At 54.8% G+C, this 22,373-nt stretch overlaps 1 protein-coding gene across 1 annotated transcript in view; it reads right to left on the bottom strand.

The window, feature by feature from the left end:
• Nucleotides 1-16: 16 nt before the first annotated feature.
• Nucleotides 17-22,373, bottom strand: part of PDE6B (phosphodiesterase 6B) — a 29,031-nt gene continuing 6,674 nt past the window's right edge. The window contains exons 4-22 of the mRNA XM_007114147.2: nucleotides 12,617-12,757; nucleotides 12,451-12,525; nucleotides 11,492-11,556; nucleotides 10,617-10,683; nucleotides 10,399-10,446; nucleotides 9,550-9,699; nucleotides 9,219-9,362; nucleotides 8,764-8,829; nucleotides 8,091-8,237; nucleotides 6,627-6,734; nucleotides 6,198-6,307; nucleotides 5,877-5,964; nucleotides 5,366-5,466; nucleotides 5,016-5,123; nucleotides 4,432-4,495; nucleotides 4,043-4,117; nucleotides 2,583-2,666; nucleotides 1,321-1,489; nucleotides 17-469 (exon numbers count right to left, since the gene is read on the bottom strand). Coding sequence (XP_007114209.1) covers nucleotides 408-469; nucleotides 1,321-1,489; nucleotides 2,583-2,666; nucleotides 4,043-4,117; nucleotides 4,432-4,495; nucleotides 5,016-5,123; nucleotides 5,366-5,466; nucleotides 5,877-5,964; nucleotides 6,198-6,307; nucleotides 6,627-6,734; nucleotides 8,091-8,237; nucleotides 8,764-8,829; nucleotides 9,219-9,362; nucleotides 9,550-9,699; nucleotides 10,399-10,446; nucleotides 10,617-10,683; nucleotides 11,492-11,556; nucleotides 12,451-12,525; nucleotides 12,617-12,757 — 1,872 coding nt within the window. The 3' untranslated portion in view covers nucleotides 17-407. The remainder of the gene's footprint in view (nucleotides 470-1,320; nucleotides 1,490-2,582; nucleotides 2,667-4,042; nucleotides 4,118-4,431; nucleotides 4,496-5,015; nucleotides 5,124-5,365; nucleotides 5,467-5,876; nucleotides 5,965-6,197; nucleotides 6,308-6,626; nucleotides 6,735-8,090; nucleotides 8,238-8,763; nucleotides 8,830-9,218; nucleotides 9,363-9,549; nucleotides 9,700-10,398; nucleotides 10,447-10,616; nucleotides 10,684-11,491; nucleotides 11,557-12,450; nucleotides 12,526-12,616; nucleotides 12,758-22,373) is intronic.

Genomic DNA, 22,373 nt, shown 5'->3' on the forward strand with positions numbered 1-22,373 from the left:
AAGGGCAGTGTGTTTTCTGTTGATTTTATTCTAAATTTTTGTGCATATATTTTTTCCTAAACGAGATGGGAATTGGCATCTATGTACCCATTTCTCCACCCATATACACATAGATACACGTGCAGCGTGAATATATTCACCCAGTGCTTTCGGACACACAGTTCACAGACCCTTTTTGGAGATCTTGGTGGTTATTACTATGCATCCAAAAGATGGATGAATGTAAGGTAGGCTACACTGTTCAAATCGTTCGTAGTTGGCTTTGGTTCGTAAACACAGAAACCTTAAAAAAATTCAAAATATCCAAAATGGTTTTCAGTTATTTTCTCAAGCTTCTTAACCTCTTGTACCAGTGGTTAGAGGCACAGCCCCAGTGGGGTGAGGGGGCAGGGGGCCCGCTGACCGGCTCACAGGATGCAGCAGGTGGAAGACTGGGGTGCCGGGCCGCCGTTGCAAACTTCTGTACCCGCTGCAAGAGAAGACAAGACGGTGAGCGAGAAACGGGCGCGGCCAAGCTTCTCCCCTCCACAACCCTGCAGGAGGAAGGGCAGAGACGGGCTGGTTGGCCTAAGCTGATTAGCCCAGCAGTTCCTAGTTTAGCCCTTGGTGACACTCCAGCCTGGGCCTCTCTGAAGCTGGCTTGTTTCTGTTGGTTCCCTCCCCTGCGGGACGTTTCTGGGAATGGCGACAAAAGTTCCAGAGTGCAAGCAAAAACCAAGGCAACAGCTCACAGGTTCTGATTTGGGGGGTGGGGGGTGGGCGTGCTGAGCGGTTATAATAGAGCCACGTTCCCACAGTGCAGGGTGAAGGTGAACAAGTGGTCTGCACGCAGCACAGGGAAAGACACCACGCACACTGACTCCTAGCTCGCGTTCTGTCGTCTTCTATGGGTCTGCTGTTTATCTCTGAGGTTGGCATGGGAGCGTAGGTAGAGTTTCTGAGCTCCTTAAGAGGGCACTGCTGATTGATTACGGAACAGAGGAGCTGTTAAGAGCTCACAATATTTCAGCGGGGCTTTCCTCCCCTTGATAGAGGGAGTAACACTCAGTTACTCCCCTCCTGAGCCCCCGGCTAGGACCCCGAGCGCGCCCTTTCAGTACGTGCTCGTCAGCTACACTGAAGCAGCAGGGCTGTTCCTGTGGGATGGGCCTCCCCACGTGGCCGCCTGTGCCCTGTGCAGCCGGGAGCCCTGGTGCGCCGACCACAGGGCCGCCTGAAGCCTGGCTTTTCTCCAGATTGAACTCCGTTGCCTCGTGCCCGCCCCCGGCAGGCCGAGGCCCGGCTGTGCGCTCTTGGCGGCGGCAGGCGTGGAGCCCAGACCTTTTCTGGCCGCCGCCCTCTCCGCCGCCGTCCTCTCCGCCGCCGTCCTCTCCTCCTCCAGGGCCTTCACCTTCACCTCGTACTCGTCGGCCAGGGTCTTCCACTCCTTCCTGTTGCTCTGCAGCCGGTCGAACATGGGCAGGATCTCCTCGTGGAAGCGGGAGAACTCCTGGAAAGGGAACCGAGAGAAGTCGGACCACACCCCCAGCGGCTCCTGGGCAGGCTGGGCTGGGCCGGGGCATGGAGGTGCCACGTTCCCAGCAGAGGCCTGGAAAGGGAGAAGGACTTGGGGGGTTGTGTCCTTGAGCTTAGAACAGGAGCTGCGGGGGGAGGTCCCCAAGAGTAGAGTGGAAAACATCAAAGCAGAAGGGACGTTCCCCCGGCAGGGGGCTGGGCAGGCTGGGCAGCCGTGCAGGTCTTGGGGCTCCTTCACGCTCTCTCATTCGCACGTCACACAGAGCGGGTGCTCGCCCAGGAACACGCGTGAACGCCCACGGGCTGTACAGGTGGGTGCAGGCGGGGAAGGCAGTGGGGGGGGGGCGTGCCTGGCGGCCCCGGCAGTGACCACCTCAAAACCAGCATGCGCACCCTGGTCCCGCCTCCTCCCCAGCACTGACAGCCCCCCTTGGCGGGGGCCGAAAAGGGGCTGGTGTTTCGGTAAAGGGAAGCGTGAGACCTCGGCGGCTGGGGTGGGGGTGGGGCAGGAGGGACGTCACTCAACCTGAAAACCTCCTCGGAGTGGGGTCTGCCCCCCCCAGACGGGCGGGGCCTGTGACGTCGTGGTGTGTGTCACTCCCTTGCTAGTCCCTGGAGCTGATGTCACAGCACCTGTCCCAGCTCCTTGGCACGCGTCTCACTGTCACTCGGCTGTGCCGCGTGCACCCGGCTGGCGACAGTGGACCACCCTCCTCCTCCCAGGGTGCAGACACTGAACAAATGCACTGCACATATACTGCAGTCAGTGCCCTGCAAACAGTGTGCAGGCCCTGGGCGGGGGCGCCTTAGATGGGGTTCGGGAAGGGACGTTTGAGGTACGACCTCGAGGTGAGCAGGACATTCTGGGAGGGAGAAATTGGTGGGGGAGAGCTCATGGTGCTTCTGAGGAACTGATGGGGAGGGGACCCCCTTGGGGTGGCACTGAGGATTTCGATTCTAAGTGCAGATTCAAGGGGGATGGGAGCCACCGTCCCCCCCGCGCGCCCCCACGCTCACCCCCCGCCCCTCCCCTGCAAACCCAGCCAGGCCCTGGGCCACGTGCTCACCTTGTACACGAACGTGCACACAAAGTCAATGAAGCCGACCTGCAGTTTGGGGAGCTCGGCCGCCTTGTTCCGGTCCATCATCGGCTTGTGGGGGAGCAGGGACACCGTGAGGCACCTGGTGGCAGGCATGCCTGACACCTCCCCAAGCCCCCAGGGCTCAGCCCCACCCCAGCTCGAGGAAACTGTCCACGGAGACAAGAGTGAGCAGCTCCCTGGGGATGAGCTGGCCTTGGAAGGGAAAGCCAGGACGCCCCTTCCCTTCCGAGCCACCGCCCCGTTCTGGGGAGCGGCCCTAGGCAGCGCTGGCCTCAGGCCACGTCAGCCTGGGGTGGAGCGCGGAGCCCCTTCCTCCAGCTTCCCCCTTGAGCTATCCATGGTGCTGACCCAAGGCCTGGCCCGTGACTCCCAAGGGGGCAGAGCCCGGATGCTCTGGAAGGAGCTGTCCTTGGTGTCCAGACTCTGGACGCGCCCCGCCCCGCCCCGCTGGAAGTCTCTTGCTCAGAGCTGCCTTCTGTCTGGAGCTCGGCGTGCTGGAGTGAGCCATGCAGGACCCTAGAGGCCTGGCCCGGAGGAGACAGACAGGTTGCCTGCCCTTCCCCCAAGAGACTTCGCTAGTTGGTCAGGGCACCGTCTCCTGCAGTCTGTGCCTGGCCCCAGAGCCTTCCCAGCCCGGTGCCCAGGGAGCTCTTCAGTGGCTGGAGTTGGCTTGTGAGACAAGCTCTCTCCGTCTCTCCTGCTCATTGCTGGGTGATGCTCGTGTCCTTGACCCCATGCGGGTGCCACTTCGGTCTAGCAACAGATTCCTGACCCCCACATGGCCGAGCTGAAGATCCCGGCATCGTTATGGCCCTGAAGGCAGACTGAGTTCCAGTCACGCCCAGACTGGCCTCCCTCCCTCACCTCCGCCCCTGTGAGGCCCGGTGACCGTGGCACACAGGTCCAAGCCCCAGGGTCCTTCCAGTGCTGGACAGCCCGACCCTGCACACCACTCCAGCCCTCCCCCCGCTCCCCGCCTCCTCTCCCCCTCCTCCCTGCAGCCTCAGCCACATCCGGGGTGAGCCCTGGGCTCCAGGCACCAGCTCTCTCCCCATGGGCCAGGCCTGCCCTGCCCCGGGCCTTCGTGGAGCAGCTCACGGCCGGGCAGGGGCTCACTGCAGAGCTGCCTGGGCCCATGGAGGCTTTCGGTCATGAGCCACAGTCTGGCTCTGCAGCTTCGGCAATGGCTTTCCATCACTGCAGGGCGTCACAGTTTTACCCAATTCCTGTTCCCTGTCTTTTCCACAATTTACCCAGATTCGGTCCCAGCTAAATTCTCACCAGACTCATGTTACATGACCCTACAAAGTGAGAGTTAGGTCCCAGGACCCCAGAACCCCCGGGGGTCCCCTGTCTGCACCGAGCCAGGCCTGAGGCTCCCAAGCACTGTGATGGGTATGGAGGATTCTGGAAGCAACACTCACAATGGGCTGTTGATCCAGAACCGTCCTCTCCAGGTCCCCTTGTTCCCAGAACTCAGCTGCCACCAGCAGAGCGACCTGAAAGGCACCCAGAAGGCAGGCATGCTGTGGATTCAGTGCTTGGTCAGATATCGTCCTGAGACCCTGTCAGGTTGGCCAGTGCCCTTGGTCTTCTGCACCCCAGACTCTGGTGTCCCTACTATTCAGGTTGGGCCTGGCACACAGGAGCGCGGCAGCCCACTCCACCGTGGCGGCACTGGCTGGGCCCCAGAGCTGGGCAGCAGCCCTCGGCACTACTTGCAGATGAATGGGTCTGTCCCCGCATCCCAGGCTCCACCTAGATGCGACCCCGTGAGGACCGGCAGGACGTCTGGGGCCCGCGTGACTCTGACCTTGCTCTGGACTTCCCAGGGCTTGGTGATGGCAGACAGGTCACACGCCGTCATCATCATGGCCCTGTGGGCAGACAGAGCTCCAGGCACACCCACACCGGCCTCCCTCCTTCCCCCACCTCTGCAAGGCCCGGTGACCGTGGTGCACAGGTCCAAGCCCCAGGGTCCTTCCGGCAGTGGACGGTCCTGCCCTGCACGCCACTCCAGCCCTCCCCCCACTCCCCGTCTCCTCGTCCCTCTCCCTAGGCAGCCGGGGACGACGAAGGTCAGCAAGTGCTTCTTGGGGACCAGTGATTTACACATACTTCCTAATTGGACCTCTGGGACAGGCCTGGGGCTGGATGTAGTTCTGAATCTCCACTTTGCAGGTGAAGGGATGGAGGCTCATGAAGTGAGCAAGTTATTTAATTGTGGACATGGCCTGTCCCACCCCAAGTCCTGCTGCGCCCCTGAAAGGGAGCAGGTGAGGTGAAGCGTTTGTCTGAGGCGTGGAAGCTGTCAAGAAGGGAGCTGTTCTTGCTCTGGAGCGTCTGGGGGCCCTGGGGCTCCCAGCGCTGCAGGCGGAGCTGTGGCCCTGCACTCACATGACTATCTCCTTCCGCGTGGTCTCCAGGGAGAGGTACTCCACCCAGCTCTTCCTGTCCTCGTAGTTCTGGGACTCATCCACAATCTTCTGGAACATCGTCCTCTTCCTGAACCCCAGGGACAAAGGGAGGGAGTCGACCCCCGCCCCCTCACGCCACACAGGACCACACGTCCTCCTTGATCTCCACCCCACCCGCCCTTCCAGGAGAGGAAGCGAGGTGGGGAGTGCAGGCTTTGTGGGCCCCCGGGGCGGGTTGTCTGCCTGGGGCCCCAGGTGCCCCCCAGCCAGGCTCCCTCCCCATGGGACCTCCTGGTGGTCTTCACGAGGCGGGTGGGCCGTGGTACCCACTTGAAGTAGAGCGCCAGGTCTGTGGCGATGATGGCGACGTCCATGAGGTGGATCACATGCTCATGCTGCCGCCGGTTCAGGTTCTGATAGATGTTCAGGGTCTGCAGGTGGGGCTCTGGTCACAGGTGCGTCCCCCACACCCCTGTCCGTTCCCCTCCCCCACCCCTCCTGGTGGTCATCCGTCTGTCCCTCTTGGCGTTGCTGGCCGGCTTCTACCCAAGGGTCATGGGCCCCAGACCCAGGTGGCCCCACATTGCACCGGGAGGCCCCCAACCCCCTTCTCCCCCCGCAACATTCTGGGGACCTGAGCCCACCCCACCCCCGTGAGGGCATTTCCAAACTGGAATCACCAGGCCCGTCCCATCACCCCCTTCGCCACCACCACAAAGCCTGCCTCCCTTCTCCAGCGCCAGAGCTGTGTGGTGTGGACGCTGGCAGTGGAGTTCCAGGGGTGCAAGCGAAGGTCAGTCGGCCAGGAAATGCAGCAAGAGAGTAAAGGGAGGGCACGCACCTCCTCGGAGAGCAGGAACTTCCCGAACTCCAGGTGATGTCGTTCCAAAATCGAGGAGCCGTGGAGCTTGGCTAAAGGGTTCTGGGATCTGTTACGGAGGTTTAATTAAAAACAAGCAGTGGTCAGAAGGCCCAGAGCAGCCTGTTTGCCCCCAGCTCCCCGCACGAGGAAGGGGCACCCCTGTGGGTGCGGCAGGCCCTCAGAGGCGAGCGCTTTCCCCAGCCGCTCTGCTGGGAGGCGAGCTCTCCGCAGGCCCCTCCCCGGGGACGCTGTGGCTGGCTCCAGCGCACAGCCACGTGGGCGCCCCAGCAGCACGCCTACTTCATCTGGTACAGGTTGTTGGTGCCCCGGTGGTCGATGTCGTGGCACAGGCCGGCGGTCACCATGGCGAAGGCCTCCAGGTCCGTGTAGTAGCTCTTCAGTTTGCCCGTCTGCAGAGACAGGAGCCCACGATCCTGCAGCCCGGTCAGCCCCCTCGCCCGCCCTCGCTTCCCTGCTCTGCTGGCTGGGGGCAGGGGGGTGGGAGGCGCGGAGCTGGGCCGGACCTCACTGCCCCTTCCCAGCTCAGGTGCTCTCCGTCCACTTCCCGGGCTGGGGGTGTGCGCCCGTCGGAGGGGCCTCTGCCCTTGAAGGCCCCCACCTCCCACGTGGAGGAGCCGCCACCTAGGGTGCTGCCCTTGGAACCGGGAGGGTCTTCACCACACTGATCAGACGGGTGAGCCCTCTCCCACCCCCGCCGCACCCACGCACCATGAGAAGCGTGAACATCGTCTGGGCCACGTTGAAGCCGTGGCGCCAGTTGTGGTAGGTGATTCTCCGGTACCCCTTGCTCACGGAGAACAGGAACCGCACCAAGACCTGAGGGAGGCGGAGACGTGGGCTCCAGCCACCTTCGTGGGTGGCACCTGCAGGGTGCACCAGGGGTGGCAGGCAGCCGGAGGGGCGGAGCCAAAGCCAAGAGCGGCTCCGGAGTCCACAGGGCGTCTGGGGCCTCTGTCCTATTGCCAAGCCCCAGATTGGGACAAGGACCCCAGGAGAGGGGCTGGGATATTTCAGAAGACAAGGGCCATTTCAGCCACGGGTGTCTGACTGGGGCAGGATGTGTGGGCACCTGGCCCAGTGATGGGGGAAGGGGATGGTGGCTGAAGGTCCAGAGGCCGACGGGTGGCAGGAGGGTGAGCAGTTATCTCTCGGCGATAGAACGTGGGCCCAAGGGAGCCTCTCAGTGCTTCCACTGTGGTTTTTAGGGCCAGAAATCATTTGGAAATGTTTTATTCTGTTAATACTTTCTACAGTTTATTTCTTTTGTGTTTTCCCTTTGTTTTTTGTACAATGTCTTTAGAAAATGCCAGCCTGCTGCACTTGTTCTCCAGGGCATAGAGAAAGACGGTTCCCTCACTTGGCCTTGGGGAAGCAGATGCTCCCTGAGGTGTAAAGGTGGAGGCAGGGCAGAAGCTGGAAAACCACAAGGAAGCAGCACAACTGGGAAGGCTGTCCCCCCCTCCCTGGGACAGTCTCTGAGGGGCTCTCTGTGCTCACACCTAGAGGGTGCTGTGTACTTTCTGCACAGGTGCTGGCTGCTTCCGTCTTCTCTTCCCCTAAAACCAAACACCCACTGCTGCCCAGTGATGCACCTGATGATCAGACTGCCTGGAGTACCTGTGTAACAAACTTCCCACCCATCCATCCACCCATCCATCCATCCATCCATCCACCCATCCATCCATCCATCCATCCATCCATCCATCCATCCATCCATCCATCCATCCATCCATCCATCCATCCATCCATCCATCCATCCATCCATCCATCCATCCATCCATCCATCCATCCATCCATCCATCCATCCATCCATCCATCCATCCATCCATCCATCCATCCATCCATCCATCCATCCATCCATCCATCCATCCATCCATCCATCCATCCATCCATCCATCCATCCATCCATCCATCCATCCATCCATCCATCCATCCATCCATCCATCCATCCATCCATCCATCCATCCATCCATCCATCCATCACCCATCCATCCATCCATCCATCCAGCCAGCCAGCCAGTCACGTGTTCTAGACACACTTGCCCTGTATATTTTGCTGGCCTGCACTGTCCATTCTGTAATGAACATGTTTGCCCCCAGACTTCCTGCGGGACCTGGGACCCCTGACCACCTCTCCCCGAACTGGGACCCTGATCATGAATGACCCCTCACCTCCTGGGGGATCTGGAACTTTCGAACCACTCCCAGCTCGTAGTACATCTGGATGCCGCATTTGACCAGCTCCAGCTCCGTGCACTCCAGATCAGAGAAGTGGAACTCATAGATATCAAACTTGGTGGGCCCCGGCAGCTCTTGCTTCTGTGGGAAGGATTGTGGGGCTGAAGGGGGCAGGCCCACCGAAGCCCCGCCTGTTCCTCGTCTCTTCTCCTCTCAGGACACTCTGTCCAGCATCAGACACCCCAGGTGTCCGGTAACATCAAGCCAGTAGCCTGGGGCACTCACATCCCCTCCCAGCTCAGCCCCCTTCCTCTCCCCTTCTCCCACCTGTGGCCCAACAACAAGAACCTGCCAGCTGGGCAGACATGGTGATGTTGTCAGGGAAACAGACACAAAGATACGCACATACACAGGCACACGCAGAGAGAGACAAGGACACGTGAATATACAGGCACACGGAAGGACACACAGACACACATGCACTGACACGGGCACACACGATGCGCAGGAACGTGGATGCGTGTCAGCAGCGAACATCACAAGCCCACGCTCTGTGCCCAAGCTGGCTCTGGCCGCCTGGGAATGGAGGCGTCCCCGCCCCCGCCCCGCCCCCGCCCCGCCCTCAGGCCCGCCCAGTCTCCACCCGGGGGCGGAGTCAGGTTCTGACCAAGATTCTCCCCAGCTCGTCCTCCTCACATTCGGCAGGCTCCTTCCCGAGGCGCTCTCTTGTTGGCTAGGAGAGAAATCGTGTGTTATGAGACAGAGCGACAGTGTCAGCTACCCCCCTCGTGACTGTGGGACAAAGTGACAGTGGGCACAAAAGCACAGCGGGAGCCTCCAGAAGCCCCAGCTGGAGCCTCTGGCTTCAGAGACGGTGATGATGAGAGCCCAGCCGGCTCTCAGCCCCTGCACGCCCCCGCCTCTCCACACCTGTCTGAGCTCCCCACGGGGCCCATGATGGTGGGGGCCTTGCACTGCACGACCAGAAGGTCGCTGCCTGCTCACAGCTGAGGGCCTGAGGCACAGGGCAGGGCCGCCTGGCCGTGTGCAGCGACTGGGACCGCAGGTCACTGTGCCCTCACTCCTGGGCTGCCCCGTCCCCCGCGGGGGCGCCGGACGTACCAGGATCAACTGGATTTCGTCCTTGTCACATCTCACGTGGTACAGAACCATGTCCTGGGCGATGTCCTTGCGGTTCTCCAGCTTGTTCATCTTGTCGTAGGTGTCGGTGTTCAGCACCGACCAGCCCAGGAACTGCGTGAGAGACTGCAGGCACGCGTCACCCGCCACGGCGCCCTCCGGTGCACAGGGAGCTCCCAGCGGGCCAGCCTCCAGCCCCCGGGATGGGCCCTCACAGCTCTTCCGGGGTCCTCGTGCCGGGTCAGGGCTCGGAGCAGACGGTGTCCCCCCACACAGGTGTCGCCTCCGGAGCCCACCGGTGACAGCTGCTTACCTCCATCAGGACTTCGTCCTGCTCATCGAAGGGCTTCCCGTCTTTCCTGTTGTAAAACGTCGCGACCCCCACAATCTCCTCCTTCTTGTTGACGATGGGCATGGAGAGGACGTTCTTGATGATCCACCCAGAGTCGTCCAGAGGCCCTTCCTGCAGGGAGAGGTGTCTGGAGCTGCCCGCTGCCCTGGGTCTGGCCCGGGCCCGGGCCCGCTTGTCAGCCAGGGAGTGTGAACCTCGCTTCTTCTGCCCTCAGGCTGCGGAGACTGGGTCACTGTTTCTGTCTGTCGGCCCCCAAGGGTGCGTGTTGTGACTTCTCCCCAGAGGAGAAGGGCGGCCTCGTCCCCAGGGGCGGCCTCACTGTGTGAGTGCTGTGGCCGCACAGGGCCCCGCTCTTGGAAGGACCCCGCTTGGCTGAATGCCCTGCTGCCAAGTTCCTAGTAACTGCTGGGCAAGGGACCTAGCGCGCCTATCCCAGTGCGCCTTACAGTGGGTCCTAGCTCACATCCCACTGAGGCCTGGCCAGTGAAACCGGGACCCCGGCCGGTTCCTGGAGGAGGCCCCGAGAGACAAAGCCCATCTCCACTGGTCCACTTGACCCAGGCCTACTTCAGAAAAGAGCCCGCCCTGCTCATGTGTCCCCACACGGAGCAGACGTGAACCCTCGCCAGGCGCAGCCGTGCCCAGCCAACATGCAGACCTGTGTGTACGGAACACGTGTTTGCTGCCGTTAGCCTGTGAGACTTGAGGTTGTTCCTTAAACAGCAAAAACGAATTCAGTCCATCATTTCTGAATCACAATATCTTCTTTTCTAAGTACAGTACGCTTTCTATGAATGAATAGACAGATACCTGAAATTTGAACATTTCATCAGCCGGGGCATTCATAATGTTACAGATCTGAAAAAGGATCAGAAACACAGTTTCACTTGAAGCAGCCAAATACACAGTATGATTCTAAAATAGACTGTCCAAGCTGACGAGCTTCCAAGTAAGCAAAGCCGGGGCACACAGGCCGGTGGGACGGGGTGGGGTGCCAGCGATCAAGTACAGGGCTCTGGGGGACTCACAAAGCCACTTTCTGCCACGTAGGTTGGAAGGCCGCTGGCCAGGGCCCAGTGATCGGCCGGGGGTGAGCTGTGGGGAGAGAAGCAGGGGGTCAGAGGGCCAGACGCTCAGCTGTGTGTTCGTGCTGATTCCCTTCTCTGAGCTCCGGGTGGGTTGTGGGAGGCTGGCAAGAACTGGAAGAAGGGGAGGGGAGGCCAGGGGTGAGGTCTGGGGGCGCCTGAGCTGCCTCCTTCCTCCTTCTCTGCCCACGGTGAGGCCCCTTGCCCTCCAGGGGGCCGCCTGCTTCATCCCTGCGGGCCTGGCCCTGGACCCCAGTCCCTGCGTGGGAGCTGGGGGTGGGGTCCTGACAGGCTCATGGGGCCAAGGAGGTCACGTGGCCATGCGGCTGTAGGGCTGGTAATGGCCAGCTGCCACCTGCCAGTCTCTCTAGGCTGCCCTGACCTCCACCCGGCTCTGCTGCCCGCTGGGCTGCGTCCCCTCCTGTCCCGGCCCACTGGGTGTGCAGTGTTGGGCCCCCCCTTCTGGGGGCTCCACCTGCTGGGCTGGCCGGCTCAACCAAAACGAGACCCTGAGGGCCTCAAAGGCCAGTCGCTGCTGACAGGGCCGCCCGGACAGCTCATCCGATCCCTGGACATCCACACCAACATCCGTGGGGCTTCGGGCCTCCTCAGGCCCCCACTCATTTCCTCCCAGACCAGTAAGGGGGCCTCCCTCCCCACCGCATCCTGCCGCGCCGCCCAGCTCAGGGAGCGCCAAGGTGTGCGGGGCCGAACCGGGGGCCACTGACTCCGCCGGGACAGGTCCTCAGGCCAATGCAGCCTGGGTCCGGGGTGGTCCTGCCCTTGAGTGACGCTTCTCATAGAGCCCTGACACTTACGGGATGACCTTGATGTCTTCCTTGCCATGGAGGATGTAGTCGATGACTTTGTAGAAGGCGATTTCCTGAGGAGCAGAGACCACAGCAGGAGTGAGGGGCTCCCCGACGGGAGCCCTCACCACATACGCCCGCATAACTGCACATGGCACACGGGGGCACACGATGTACACACGCCCCAGCTGTCGTGGGACACACATTACACACTCTGGTTTACATGTGTCTTCCCTCCGTCTGTGTCCCACTCAAGCCCACGCAAAAACTGGGCCCTGTACTCCTTCACACATACGCACGCAGCTGACCCAGGCCTGTACGTCTGTGACACACACACACACACACACACACACACACACACACTCACTCACTCACTCACATAACTAAGAGAAGCTGTGGTCACAGCCAGCCTTTACGCAGAGACTCCTGCATGCACTTGGCACACAGAACCCATGGAATCCTCTGATGCCCTGTTATTACCCCCATTTGACAGGAGGGGAGACTGAGGCATGGCCAGGCTCTGAAGTATGACCCGGGTTGGACGCACAATAAGTGGCAGAGATACCTGCCCATGTCCCTGGCCTGCTCACACACACCCACGAAGCCCCACTCGGGCAGATGTTGCAATGATTTAAGAATAGGGCAGCAGGAGGACTGGTCAACCAGAACAGATGTTGGTCTTTACAGCCAGGCTGACAACCCTCGTCAGGAGACCAGGCCTGGCCCTCGGCCCCAAAGCACTGCAGGCCTGGAGTCCGGGGAGATGGCCCCGGGGCCTGACCTCTGCAGCGGTCAGATAGCCAGCCGGCCCACAGCCTCGTCCTCGGCCCCCACACCCTTCCCCTAGCCCTTCTTCCCTCTCCCACCCTGGTCGGGCCGGGACAGGCCCCTTCCCACCCTGGAGTTGGAGCCAGGAAATCCAGGGTGCACGGGCAGGGCCTGTCCCTCCCCACAACCCCATGACTCACGCGGCCGTCAGGTGTGCGTGGGCCTGAATATGGCTGGGCTTCCCCCATCAGCACTGGCCACACGTCAAAGAATTCCTGGGCAGAGGAGAGAAGGGAGTAAGTCACTGAGTCAGCGGCGGAGCTGGGCGAGGCTGGCCAGGAGGTCTTCGGGGTGCTGAGGCCTCACCTTCTCCTTGGTCATGTCCAGGAGGCCCACTGAGTATCGGTCACAGTTTAGATAGGCCCGCACAGTGTAGAAGGCCTTGTGGAACTGCCTCTCGATGTCCGTCAGCTCCTCAAATACCTTGTTGGCTGACCACAGCAGCACCTGGGGAGTGACATACCTGTGGGTCGTGGCCACACCTGCCCACAGCCGTCTGACCACAGCGGCACCTGGGTGTGAGCTGTCACACCTGAGACACACACCTTCACACGTGCTCTGACCACGGAGCCCTGGGGGACACTGACGACGGCGCCTCTCCCAACAGGGTGCCGGCGCCCAGACTTTGATCCAAGCATGTGACCCTCTGCTCCCTGCCTCAGGGCCCTGCAAACCTTCTGGAAGGTAAAGTCTCCAGTCTTTGGCCACATCCCTGCCGCTCACTGCCTGGTGCTGGCCTCAGGCTGGGTTAGTGAGTGAAGGAGTGAAAACTGAAATCAATTGCCATGACCTTGAAAGGCAAACATCTTACCAGCCAGCCCTCCATAATTAGCCTGTGAGAAGCTGGGGCTTGAGAACATGAATTCATTGTTTTCTGGATGTCAAGTGCTTTTGTGGTCTCTGTAAAGTGAGTTGAGAGTGGCCCTGGCCAGACCCTGCCCCAGACGTTGACGCCCAGCTGGGCCCCAGGCTACTGTCCAGGGCCACCCATTAGGCTCTCCTCCCCACCTCCCCACCTCCCCACCTCCCCACCTCCTCAGCCACGGCCCACAGGCAGGTCCCTCTAGACCCCACCCTTTCACACTCACTCACCACCTCCTCCGTGCCTTCTGACCTTTAATAAGGGCGGCCTGGTGCCCAGCCCCTCCTCCTCCACTGCAATTCCTCCTCTCCTGGCTCCCTTCCTGCCAGCCACCCTCGGGGCCCTCTGCAGCACCCGCACCCTTTGTTGTTACAGGTAGGGATGCGCGTTGGAGACCCCACTTGCCCTAGAGTCCTTTCACCAGGAGGCAGCCCGCTGCCCAGATGGCTCTATTGGTGGAGGAGGCTTTCCCAGCAGCCCGGCCCCGCCCACTCCATGCCCACCTCTCCCCATTGGTGGAGGAGGCTTTCCCAGCAGCCCGGCCCCACCCCTTCCGTGCCCACCTCTCCCCATGGGTGGAGAAGGCTTTCCCGGTGGCCTGGCCCCACCACCTCTCTGCCCGTGTGTCTGAATCGCACTCCCACTGTGACCTCAAAGCTCACTCTGACCAACCACAGGGCCTTTGCACAAGCTCTGTTCTCTGCCTTCACAGCCCTCAGCCCAGAACTTTCTCATCCTTGAGTCTCAGCCTAAAGTGGCTCAGGGAAGGCCCTCCTTGAGCACCTGCGGCACCAGATCCCCTGCAGCACCGCATCTTGTCCCCGGCCTCACAGATGTACAGTCTCATTGTCTCCAGACTCGACCACAAACTCCATGAGGTTGGGAGGCACAGCTTTTTCATGGCTAGAGCAGCGCCTGGCCCCTGAGTGCTCAGCGTGCATTTGCAGAGTGCATGGGAGGTGGTGAGATTCGCTGTTCTAAGGATCTTTAATCCTCCCAGCATTCAGAGGGCAGAACCTCGCTATCCCATTTTATAGGTGGGAAACCTGAGGTCTTGAAGTTATTTGACTTTCCCGAGGTCACAGAGCTGGGGAGCGGCAGATCGGCATCCTTACCCACTGCGCGTGGGGGGAAGGTAGAGAGTTCCGTGCCGGGTGCATTCATTTCCAGGCCATTAGCAGCAGGGGACTGAGGTGCTTAGTCACCAGCTGACAGAGGAAGGACATGCAGAGCAGTGGGTGTGGGTGACCATGGAGTCCCCCCTCCCCCGACACATGTGGGAGACTCCCAGGTGGCAGACTCTCTCAGGTGACCCGCGTGCCAGTGTGAGCAAGTCTGTGAGCGTGGGTGTGTGCGAATGTGTGCATCTGTGTGTGAGTGTTAGTCACCTGTGCATCTATCCCACAGGTACGCGCTGAGCTATCCCTGGGTACCGGTCCTGGTTGGGACCAGAACCCATGTCACAGATGTCAGCGCGGGGGAGGTCAGGCGCTCAGGGATGTCCTGGACAGCTGAGCTCAGGGTGAGGGTGTCTGGGCCACACACCTAATTTCTGAGCCATCTGAGTACTTCAGTCCCCAAACTCATCCCCTAGGAGGGGGACAGAGTGAGAAGGTGTCCCAGCACAGCCTCTAGGCGAGACCTTCCTCCACTCTCCACCCTGTCCCCTCCTTCTGTCCCAGCAGAGTGTATCCGGTCTCCCCTGCCCTTCCAGTGCCCCAGTCGGACCAAGGACCAGTCCCCACGTTGGACCCTGCTCTGAAGCAGGTTCTAATATGGCCCCAAGGAAACGGGGGCTCAGCGGGCCAGGCAGCGTGTCCACGCGGTCTGAAGCCAGGCGCGCGGGCCACCCCAGTCGTCTGCCCTTCCCCTTCTTCCTGTTTCCATTGTTAACTCTCTGAGTTGAGTCCCGGGTGCACCCTGAGTGAGGTGCAGGCATCTTCGGAGGAACCTGTAGCCACTGCCAGGTCAGGGTTTCGAGTTCTCCAGCCCCCAAGAAGGGGGCTTTCACTGCCAGGGGAGTGGCTTCACCCCCTGTTTGGGGAGCTAAGATCTCACAACCCATGCAGCCAAAAAATAAATTAATTAAATTAAATTAAAAATTAAGAAAATTACATTAAGGCAAAGGTGATAAATAGGCAAATGAACTGCTTCCTCATTATTTCCCTACAGTTCACTGTTATTCATACTCTTAAGGTTTCTGATGGTGGAAAAAAGGTGCACACTACGGCACGTCTCTTCCCAACCTCGTGTCCAGTGACGTCACGGAGGGAGTTGCAGTGACAGAAAGCAGCCTGCACTGCCCAGGGTGGAGAGGAGAGCCAGCCCCTCCTTGCTGTCTCCAGACTCACACACATCCTGACTTCTGAATGCTTGCACTTGTTCACAGATCAGGGATGTGTGACAGCATTTGAGCCTGTATGCTCTCTCTGTAGCTCCTGAATCGGGACATCTCCCACCCCATCCTGGGAGGGGCGGCACACATGCTCCGGTCTTCACACCAGCCAGTGGGTCGTGGACAAAAGCACAGCCTGGGGGGCAGCACGGAGGCCAAGGTCCTGCACCCCTGGGGAGTTTCATCCAGCTGTGGTGCAACATGGACTGTCGGGCAGTGGGGACCACAGCGAAAGCCGGCCAGTCAGCTTGACACAGCAGGTCTGAGATAAATTCCAACATCCCAGGGCCAAACCTATGATTTCTTTGTTGCTTCTATGGCCCCTGACCAAAGTGGCTGAGCCACTCTCAAAAAGGGATTAACGCGAGCTCCCGAGCCAGAGTCCATGGGAATAGTGATCAGGGCTGACTGACAGTGGTTCTTGACTTGGGGAGGGGGGCCTAGGACCCCGGAGGGTTGCTAAGGTCTGGGGGAGGGAAGGGTGGGCACTGTGCTGAGAACTGCTTTAATTTGAGGTTGGGGCTCCCCTACAGCACGAGGAAGAAGCAGGCACCAGGATGAACCACAGGCAACATGGCAGCCAGGCTTGGTTCATTTTAGACTTTTCTTTTCAAAAAGAGCTGTGAGGTAGAGCTGTGAAGCAATTAAGTTTCTTTAAAATGCTGTTCAGAGTGTAAGGTCTCCGGAACGGCTGTCTACTGGGATTAGGCGACGTCTGAGTGGAAATCAAAGTACTTAATTGAGACGTGTGTGCCCATTGTTGGAAGTCCCCTTTAGAACTCCCACCGAAAGCACACCTGTACACACATGCGGTCTGAAGAGCTGGAAACGATGAGTCTCCAGACAGTCGTGTTTCCTAAGTGTCAGAAATTCATTTGCTGGAATGATATTTATTGCCTGCTTTAGGTCTGGTATAACTGGACAACAGAACAGACAGAAATCCCCAACTCTTAGAATTCCCTTTCTAAAGAGGGGAGGGGGTGGCAGCTAGAACATGAGCAAACCAACCAACCAGATGGCTTGGTACAGGGAGATGCGTAAAGGCAGGGGACACGGCAGGTGGAGCAGGTAGGGAATGCAGGGCCAGGGTGCGGGGATGCTCAGGCTGGGGGAGATCTCTCCACAGAGGAGCCACAGGGCGTGGGGGACAGTATTCCTGGCAGAGGGACCCGCAAATACAGAGGCCCCTGAGGGGAGCATGGCTGGGGCGGAATGGTGGAATGGGGTGAGCCAGAAAGGTGCAGGGGACTCCCTGAAGGCCACCAAGTGACAGGACCTAAGTTTTCAAAGTATGGCTCTGACTGCTGAGTTGGGGTGGCTGATGAGAGGTGCAGAAGGGCAGGGACCCTGATACAGTCTGCAAGAGAGGGAGCAGCAAAGCGGGGTGTCCGGAGAGGGAGGTGGGGACTCAGGACATGGCAGGTAGAGAATCCAAAACCTGGCTTCTCCTGAGATCTGACTTTCCTAGAGGGAACACAGTCCCCCTGGGTGAGATCTGCTGGGTGGGGGAAAGTGTGTGTGGTGGGGCAAGACCCAGAAAATGCTCCAGACTTGCCTCACTAGGCCCGCACCTGGGGCATGGGGGGTTGGACTTGAATCTTGCCTTGAGGCCACTGTTGTGGAGCTGCTGATACGAATTTGGGGAAATGTCTTCACAGCAGTTAGGTTAAGGGGCTTGGCTGAGAGGAAGCTGGGAGAAAGCAAGCCTCAAAGCAAGGGCAGAATGAGAGCCACTCAGAACACCTCCTCCAAGGGAGATGGGCTAGACCTCACCTAGGGCAGATGGACACACAGCGAGAATATTTGAAGGAATAAAGCCTGGAAACCCCTGGAATTTGATGAAAGACATGCATATTTCCACCCGAGAAGTTCAAAACACACCAAGTAGATGAACTCAAAGACACCCACAGCAAGACACATTATAATCAAGCTGTCGAAAGACAGAATCTTGAGAGCAGCGAGAGAAGTGACTCATCACATACAAGGGATCCTCAGTAAGTTTATCAGCAGATTTCTCATCAGAAACTTTGCGGCCCAGAAGGCAGTGGCCTGATGTATTCAAAGTGCTAAAAGAAAAAAAAAAAATAACGTCAAAAAATAACGGCAAAACTGTCCTTCAGAAGCGAGGGAGAAATTATGACATCCCCAGAAAACAAAAGCTGAAGGGGTTCATGACCACTAGACCTGCCCTGCAAGAACTGTCCTTCAGGCGAAATGAAAGGACCTCAAAGCTGTATGGAGAGATAAAGATCCCAGTAAAGGTAAATACATGAGCAATTATAAAAGCTAGAATTATTGTAACAATGAAAACTATAAAACACTGCTGAAATAAATTAAAGAAGACACAAATACTTAGAAAGACATCCTTTGCCCATGAATTGGAAGACTTAATATTGTTACAGTGTCAATACTACCCAAAGTGACCTACAAATGGAATGTAATCCCTATCAAAATCTCCATGATGTTTTTGCAGAAGTAGAAAAACCCATCCTAAAGTTCACATAGAAGCCCAGAATAGTCAAAACAATCTTGAGAAAGAACCAAACTTGAGGACTCATATCTTCTGATTTCAAAACATACTACAAACCTACATTAATCAAAACATGTGATACTGGCATAAAGACAGACCTATAGACCAAAAGAATAGCTTATAGAGTCCAAAAATAAACCCTAGCATATATGGCCAAATGATTTTTGACAAGAATGCCAAGACCATTCAGTGGGGAAAGGACAGTCTTTTCAGCAAATGGTACCAGGAAAACTGGATATCCACATGCAAAACTATGAACTTTGAAGAAAACACAGGAAAAAAGCTTCATGACATTGGATTTGTCAATGGTTGCTTGGATATGACTTGAAAGACACTAACAACAAAAGAAAAAAATAGACAAACTGGACTTTCTGAAAATTAAAAAAGCTTTGTGCATCAAAAGACACCATCAACAGAGTAAAAAGGCAACCCACATGGGAGAAAATATTTGCAAATCACACTTCTGATAAGGGATTAATACCCAGATTATGTAGAGAACTCCTAAAACTCAACAAGAACGAAAACAAACAACCAGATTTAAAAATGGGCAAAGAACTTGAATAGACATTTCTCCAAAGAAAAAATACAAATGACCAATAAGCATATGAAAAGATGACCAATATCACTAATCATTTGGGGAATGCAAATCAGAACTACAGTCAGAACTAACTAACACCCGTGAGGATGACTACTGTTAAAAACAAAACAAAACAGAAAACAAGTATTGGCAGGGATGTGGAAAAATTGGGACTGCTTTGCACTGTTGGTGGGAATGTAAAATGGTATAGACACTTTGGAAAACAGTATGGAAGTTCTTTAAAAAATTAAACAGAATTACCATATGATCCAGCATTTCTACTTCTGGGCATACACTCAAAAGAATTGAAAGCAGGGTTTCAAAGAGATATTTGTACACCCATGTTCACAGCAGCATTATTCATAATAGCTAAAATGTGGAAGCAACAAAAGCGTCCAGCAACAGATGAATAGATAAGCAAAATGTGACATATACATACAATGGAATACTATTCAGCCTTAAAAGGGAAGAAAATTCTGTAATATGACACAACATGGATGAACCTTGAGGACATTATGCTCAGTGCAATAAGCCAGTCACAAAAAGACGAGTACTGTAGGATTGCACCTATATGAGTTAAAATCATAGAAACAGAAAGTAGAATGTGGTTTCCAGGGGCTGGGGTGGGGGTACTGGGGAGTTAGTGTTTAATGAGGATAGAGTTCCAATTTGGGAAGCTGTGTAGAGTTCTGGAGATGGACGGTGGAGATGGTTGCACAACATGAATGTAGTTAATACCACTGAACTGTAGATTAAAAATGATTAAGATAGAAAATTTTTTGTTATGTGTATTTTACCACAATGAAAATAATTGGGAAAAAATTAAAGGGATGCAGAAATATATACCATGCTGACACCAATCAAAAGAAAGCTAAATAGTTATATTAATTTTATACAAAGCAGACTTCAGAAGAAGAAAAATGATCAGGAGTAAAGAGGGATATTACATAATGATAAAGGGGCCATTTCTCCAAGAAGACATAACAGTCCTTAATGTGTATGCACCTAACAACAGAGCATCAAATTCCATACAGCAAAAACTAATAGAACTGCAAGAAGCAATAGATAAATCCACTACTATAGTTGGAGACTTCAGTGTTCTTCTTTCAGTTACTTGATAGATCCAGCAGGCAGAAAATCAGTAAGAAAATAGTTGAACTAAACAGCAATGGATATAATAAATATCTATAGACCACTTCATCCAACAACAGCAGAATACACATTCTTCTCAGGGTCACATGAACATTCGCCAAGATAGACCATATTCCGGGCCACAAAACACATCTTAACACATTTGAAAGAATTAAAAATCATAAAGAATACATTCTCATACCACAGGGCAATAAACTAGAAGTCATTAACAGAAAGATGTTGGAAAATTCCAAAAGAGATTAAACAATACACTTCTAATTAATACATTTCTCTTGAGAAGAAGTCTCAAGAGAAATTTAGAAAGATGTCGAACTAAATGAAAATGGAAAATGTCAAAATTTGTGGGATGCAGTGAAAGCAGTGCTTGTAGGGAAATTTACAGCATTGAATGTACATATCAGAAAAGAAGAGAGATCTAAAATCAGTAATCTAACCCTAGGAAACTAGTAAAAGAAGACTAATTTAAGCCTAAAGGAAGCAGAAGAAAATAAATAAGTAATAAATTGTAAAACTGTATGCCCCCCAATTTAATAATCTAGATTAAATAGCTTAGATTAAATGTATGTTTCAATGCCTTGAAAGACACAAACTACCAACACCCACAGAAGGAGAAAAAGAATAATCTGAATAGAGCTATAAGTATTAAAGACATTGGATCAATAATTAATAACCTTCCACAAAGAAAGCACCAATCCCTGATGGATTCACTGGTGAATTCTACAAAACATTTAGGGAAGAAATTACACCAATTCACTACAATCTTTTCCAGAAAATAGAAGCAGAGGAAGACCTTTCAACCCATTCTCTGAGGCCAGCATTACCCTAATACAAAAACCAAATAAAGCCATTACAAGAAAGAAAAACTACAGGCCAAAATCTCTCGTGAACATAGGTACAAAAATTCTTAACAAAATATTAGTGAAACAAATGCAATAGTATATATAAATAATTATGCTCCATGACCAAGTGAGAGTTATCCCAGGTGTGCAAGGCTGGTCCAGCATTTGAAAATCAATTAACGTAATCCACCATATTACCAGGCTAAAGAAGAAAAAAGTAACACGATCATATCAATTGATGGAGAAAAATATTTGACAGAATCGAACACTCATTCGGAATAAAAGCTCTCAGCAAAGTGGAAATAGAGGGGAACTTGGTCAACTAGATAAAAATTCTACAAAAACCCTACAGCGAATGTCATATCTGATGGTGAGAAACTGGTTCTTTCCCTAATACTGGGAGCAAGACAAGGATGCCCCTCTTACCACTCATAGTCAGCATCGTACTGAAGGCCCTAGCAAGTGCAATAAGACAAGGAAAGGAAGAACAATGGATAGAGATGGGTAGGGAAGGAAAAAAACTGTCTTTGTTTGAAGCTGACATGATCATCTATGTAAAAATACCAAGGGATCAATCTTTAAAACCTCTTGGAACTAATTAGTTATTGTCTTAAGGTCACAGGATAACAAGGTTGACATACAAAAGTCAGTTGCTTTGGGCTTCCCTGGTGGCGCAGTGGTTGAGAGTCCGCCTGCCGATGCAGGGGACGCGGGTTCGTGCCCCGGTCCGGGAAGATCCCACATGCCGCGGAGCGGCTGGGCCCGTGAGCCATGGCCGCTGAGCCTGCGCGTCCAGAGCCTGTGCTCCGCAACGGGAGAGGCCACAACAGTGAGGGGAGAGGCCACAATGGTGAGAGGCCCACGTACCGCAAAAAAAAAAAAAAAGTCAGTTGCTTCCCTTTATACCAGCAATGAACAATTGGAACTTGAAATTAAGAACACAATACCACTTACATTAGTATGAAATTAAATTCTTAGGTACAAGTTAACAAAATATGTACAGAATCTATATGCAAAATCAACAAAACTCTGAAGAAATCAAAGACGATCTAAGTAAACAGATATTCTCCGTTCATGAGTTGAAAACTCCTTATTGTTAAGATGCCAATTCTTCCCAACTTAATGTACAGATTTAATGCAGAACCAATTAAAATGTCAGCAGGCTATTTTGTGCTATATGGACAAACTGATTTTAAAGTTTATATGGAAAGGCAAAACCCCACAAAGTAGCCTGTACAATACTGCAGAAAAAAAAGTTGGGGGGTTGATATTACCAACTTCAAGACTATAAAGCTATAGTAGATCACTATAAAGTGATCAAGACAGTATGGTATTGGTGAAAAAAATAGGAACATAGATCAATGGAACAGAAGAGAGAGCCCAGAAATAGACTCACACAAATACAGTCAACTGCAGCTTGACAAAGGAGCAAAGAAATTCAATGGAGAAAGGCTGGTCTTTTCACTAACTGCTGCTAAACAACTGGACATCACATGCAAAAAAAAAGTGTATGTAGACACTTACACCTTTCATGAGATTAACTCATAGACCTGAGTGTAAAATGCAAAACTATAAAACTGCTAGAAGATGACACAGGACAAAATCTAGGCGACCTTGGGTTTGCTGAGGTGTTTTAAGATAACAACACCCAACTACAATCCATGAAGGAAAAGCTTATTAAATAAATTTATTAAAATTTAAAACTTCT

Source organism: Physeter macrocephalus, chromosome 7 (assembly GCF_002837175.3).
Source record: "Physeter macrocephalus isolate SW-GA chromosome 7, ASM283717v5, whole genome shotgun sequence".
NCBI lineage: Eukaryota > Metazoa > Chordata > Mammalia > Artiodactyla > Physeteridae > Physeter > Physeter macrocephalus.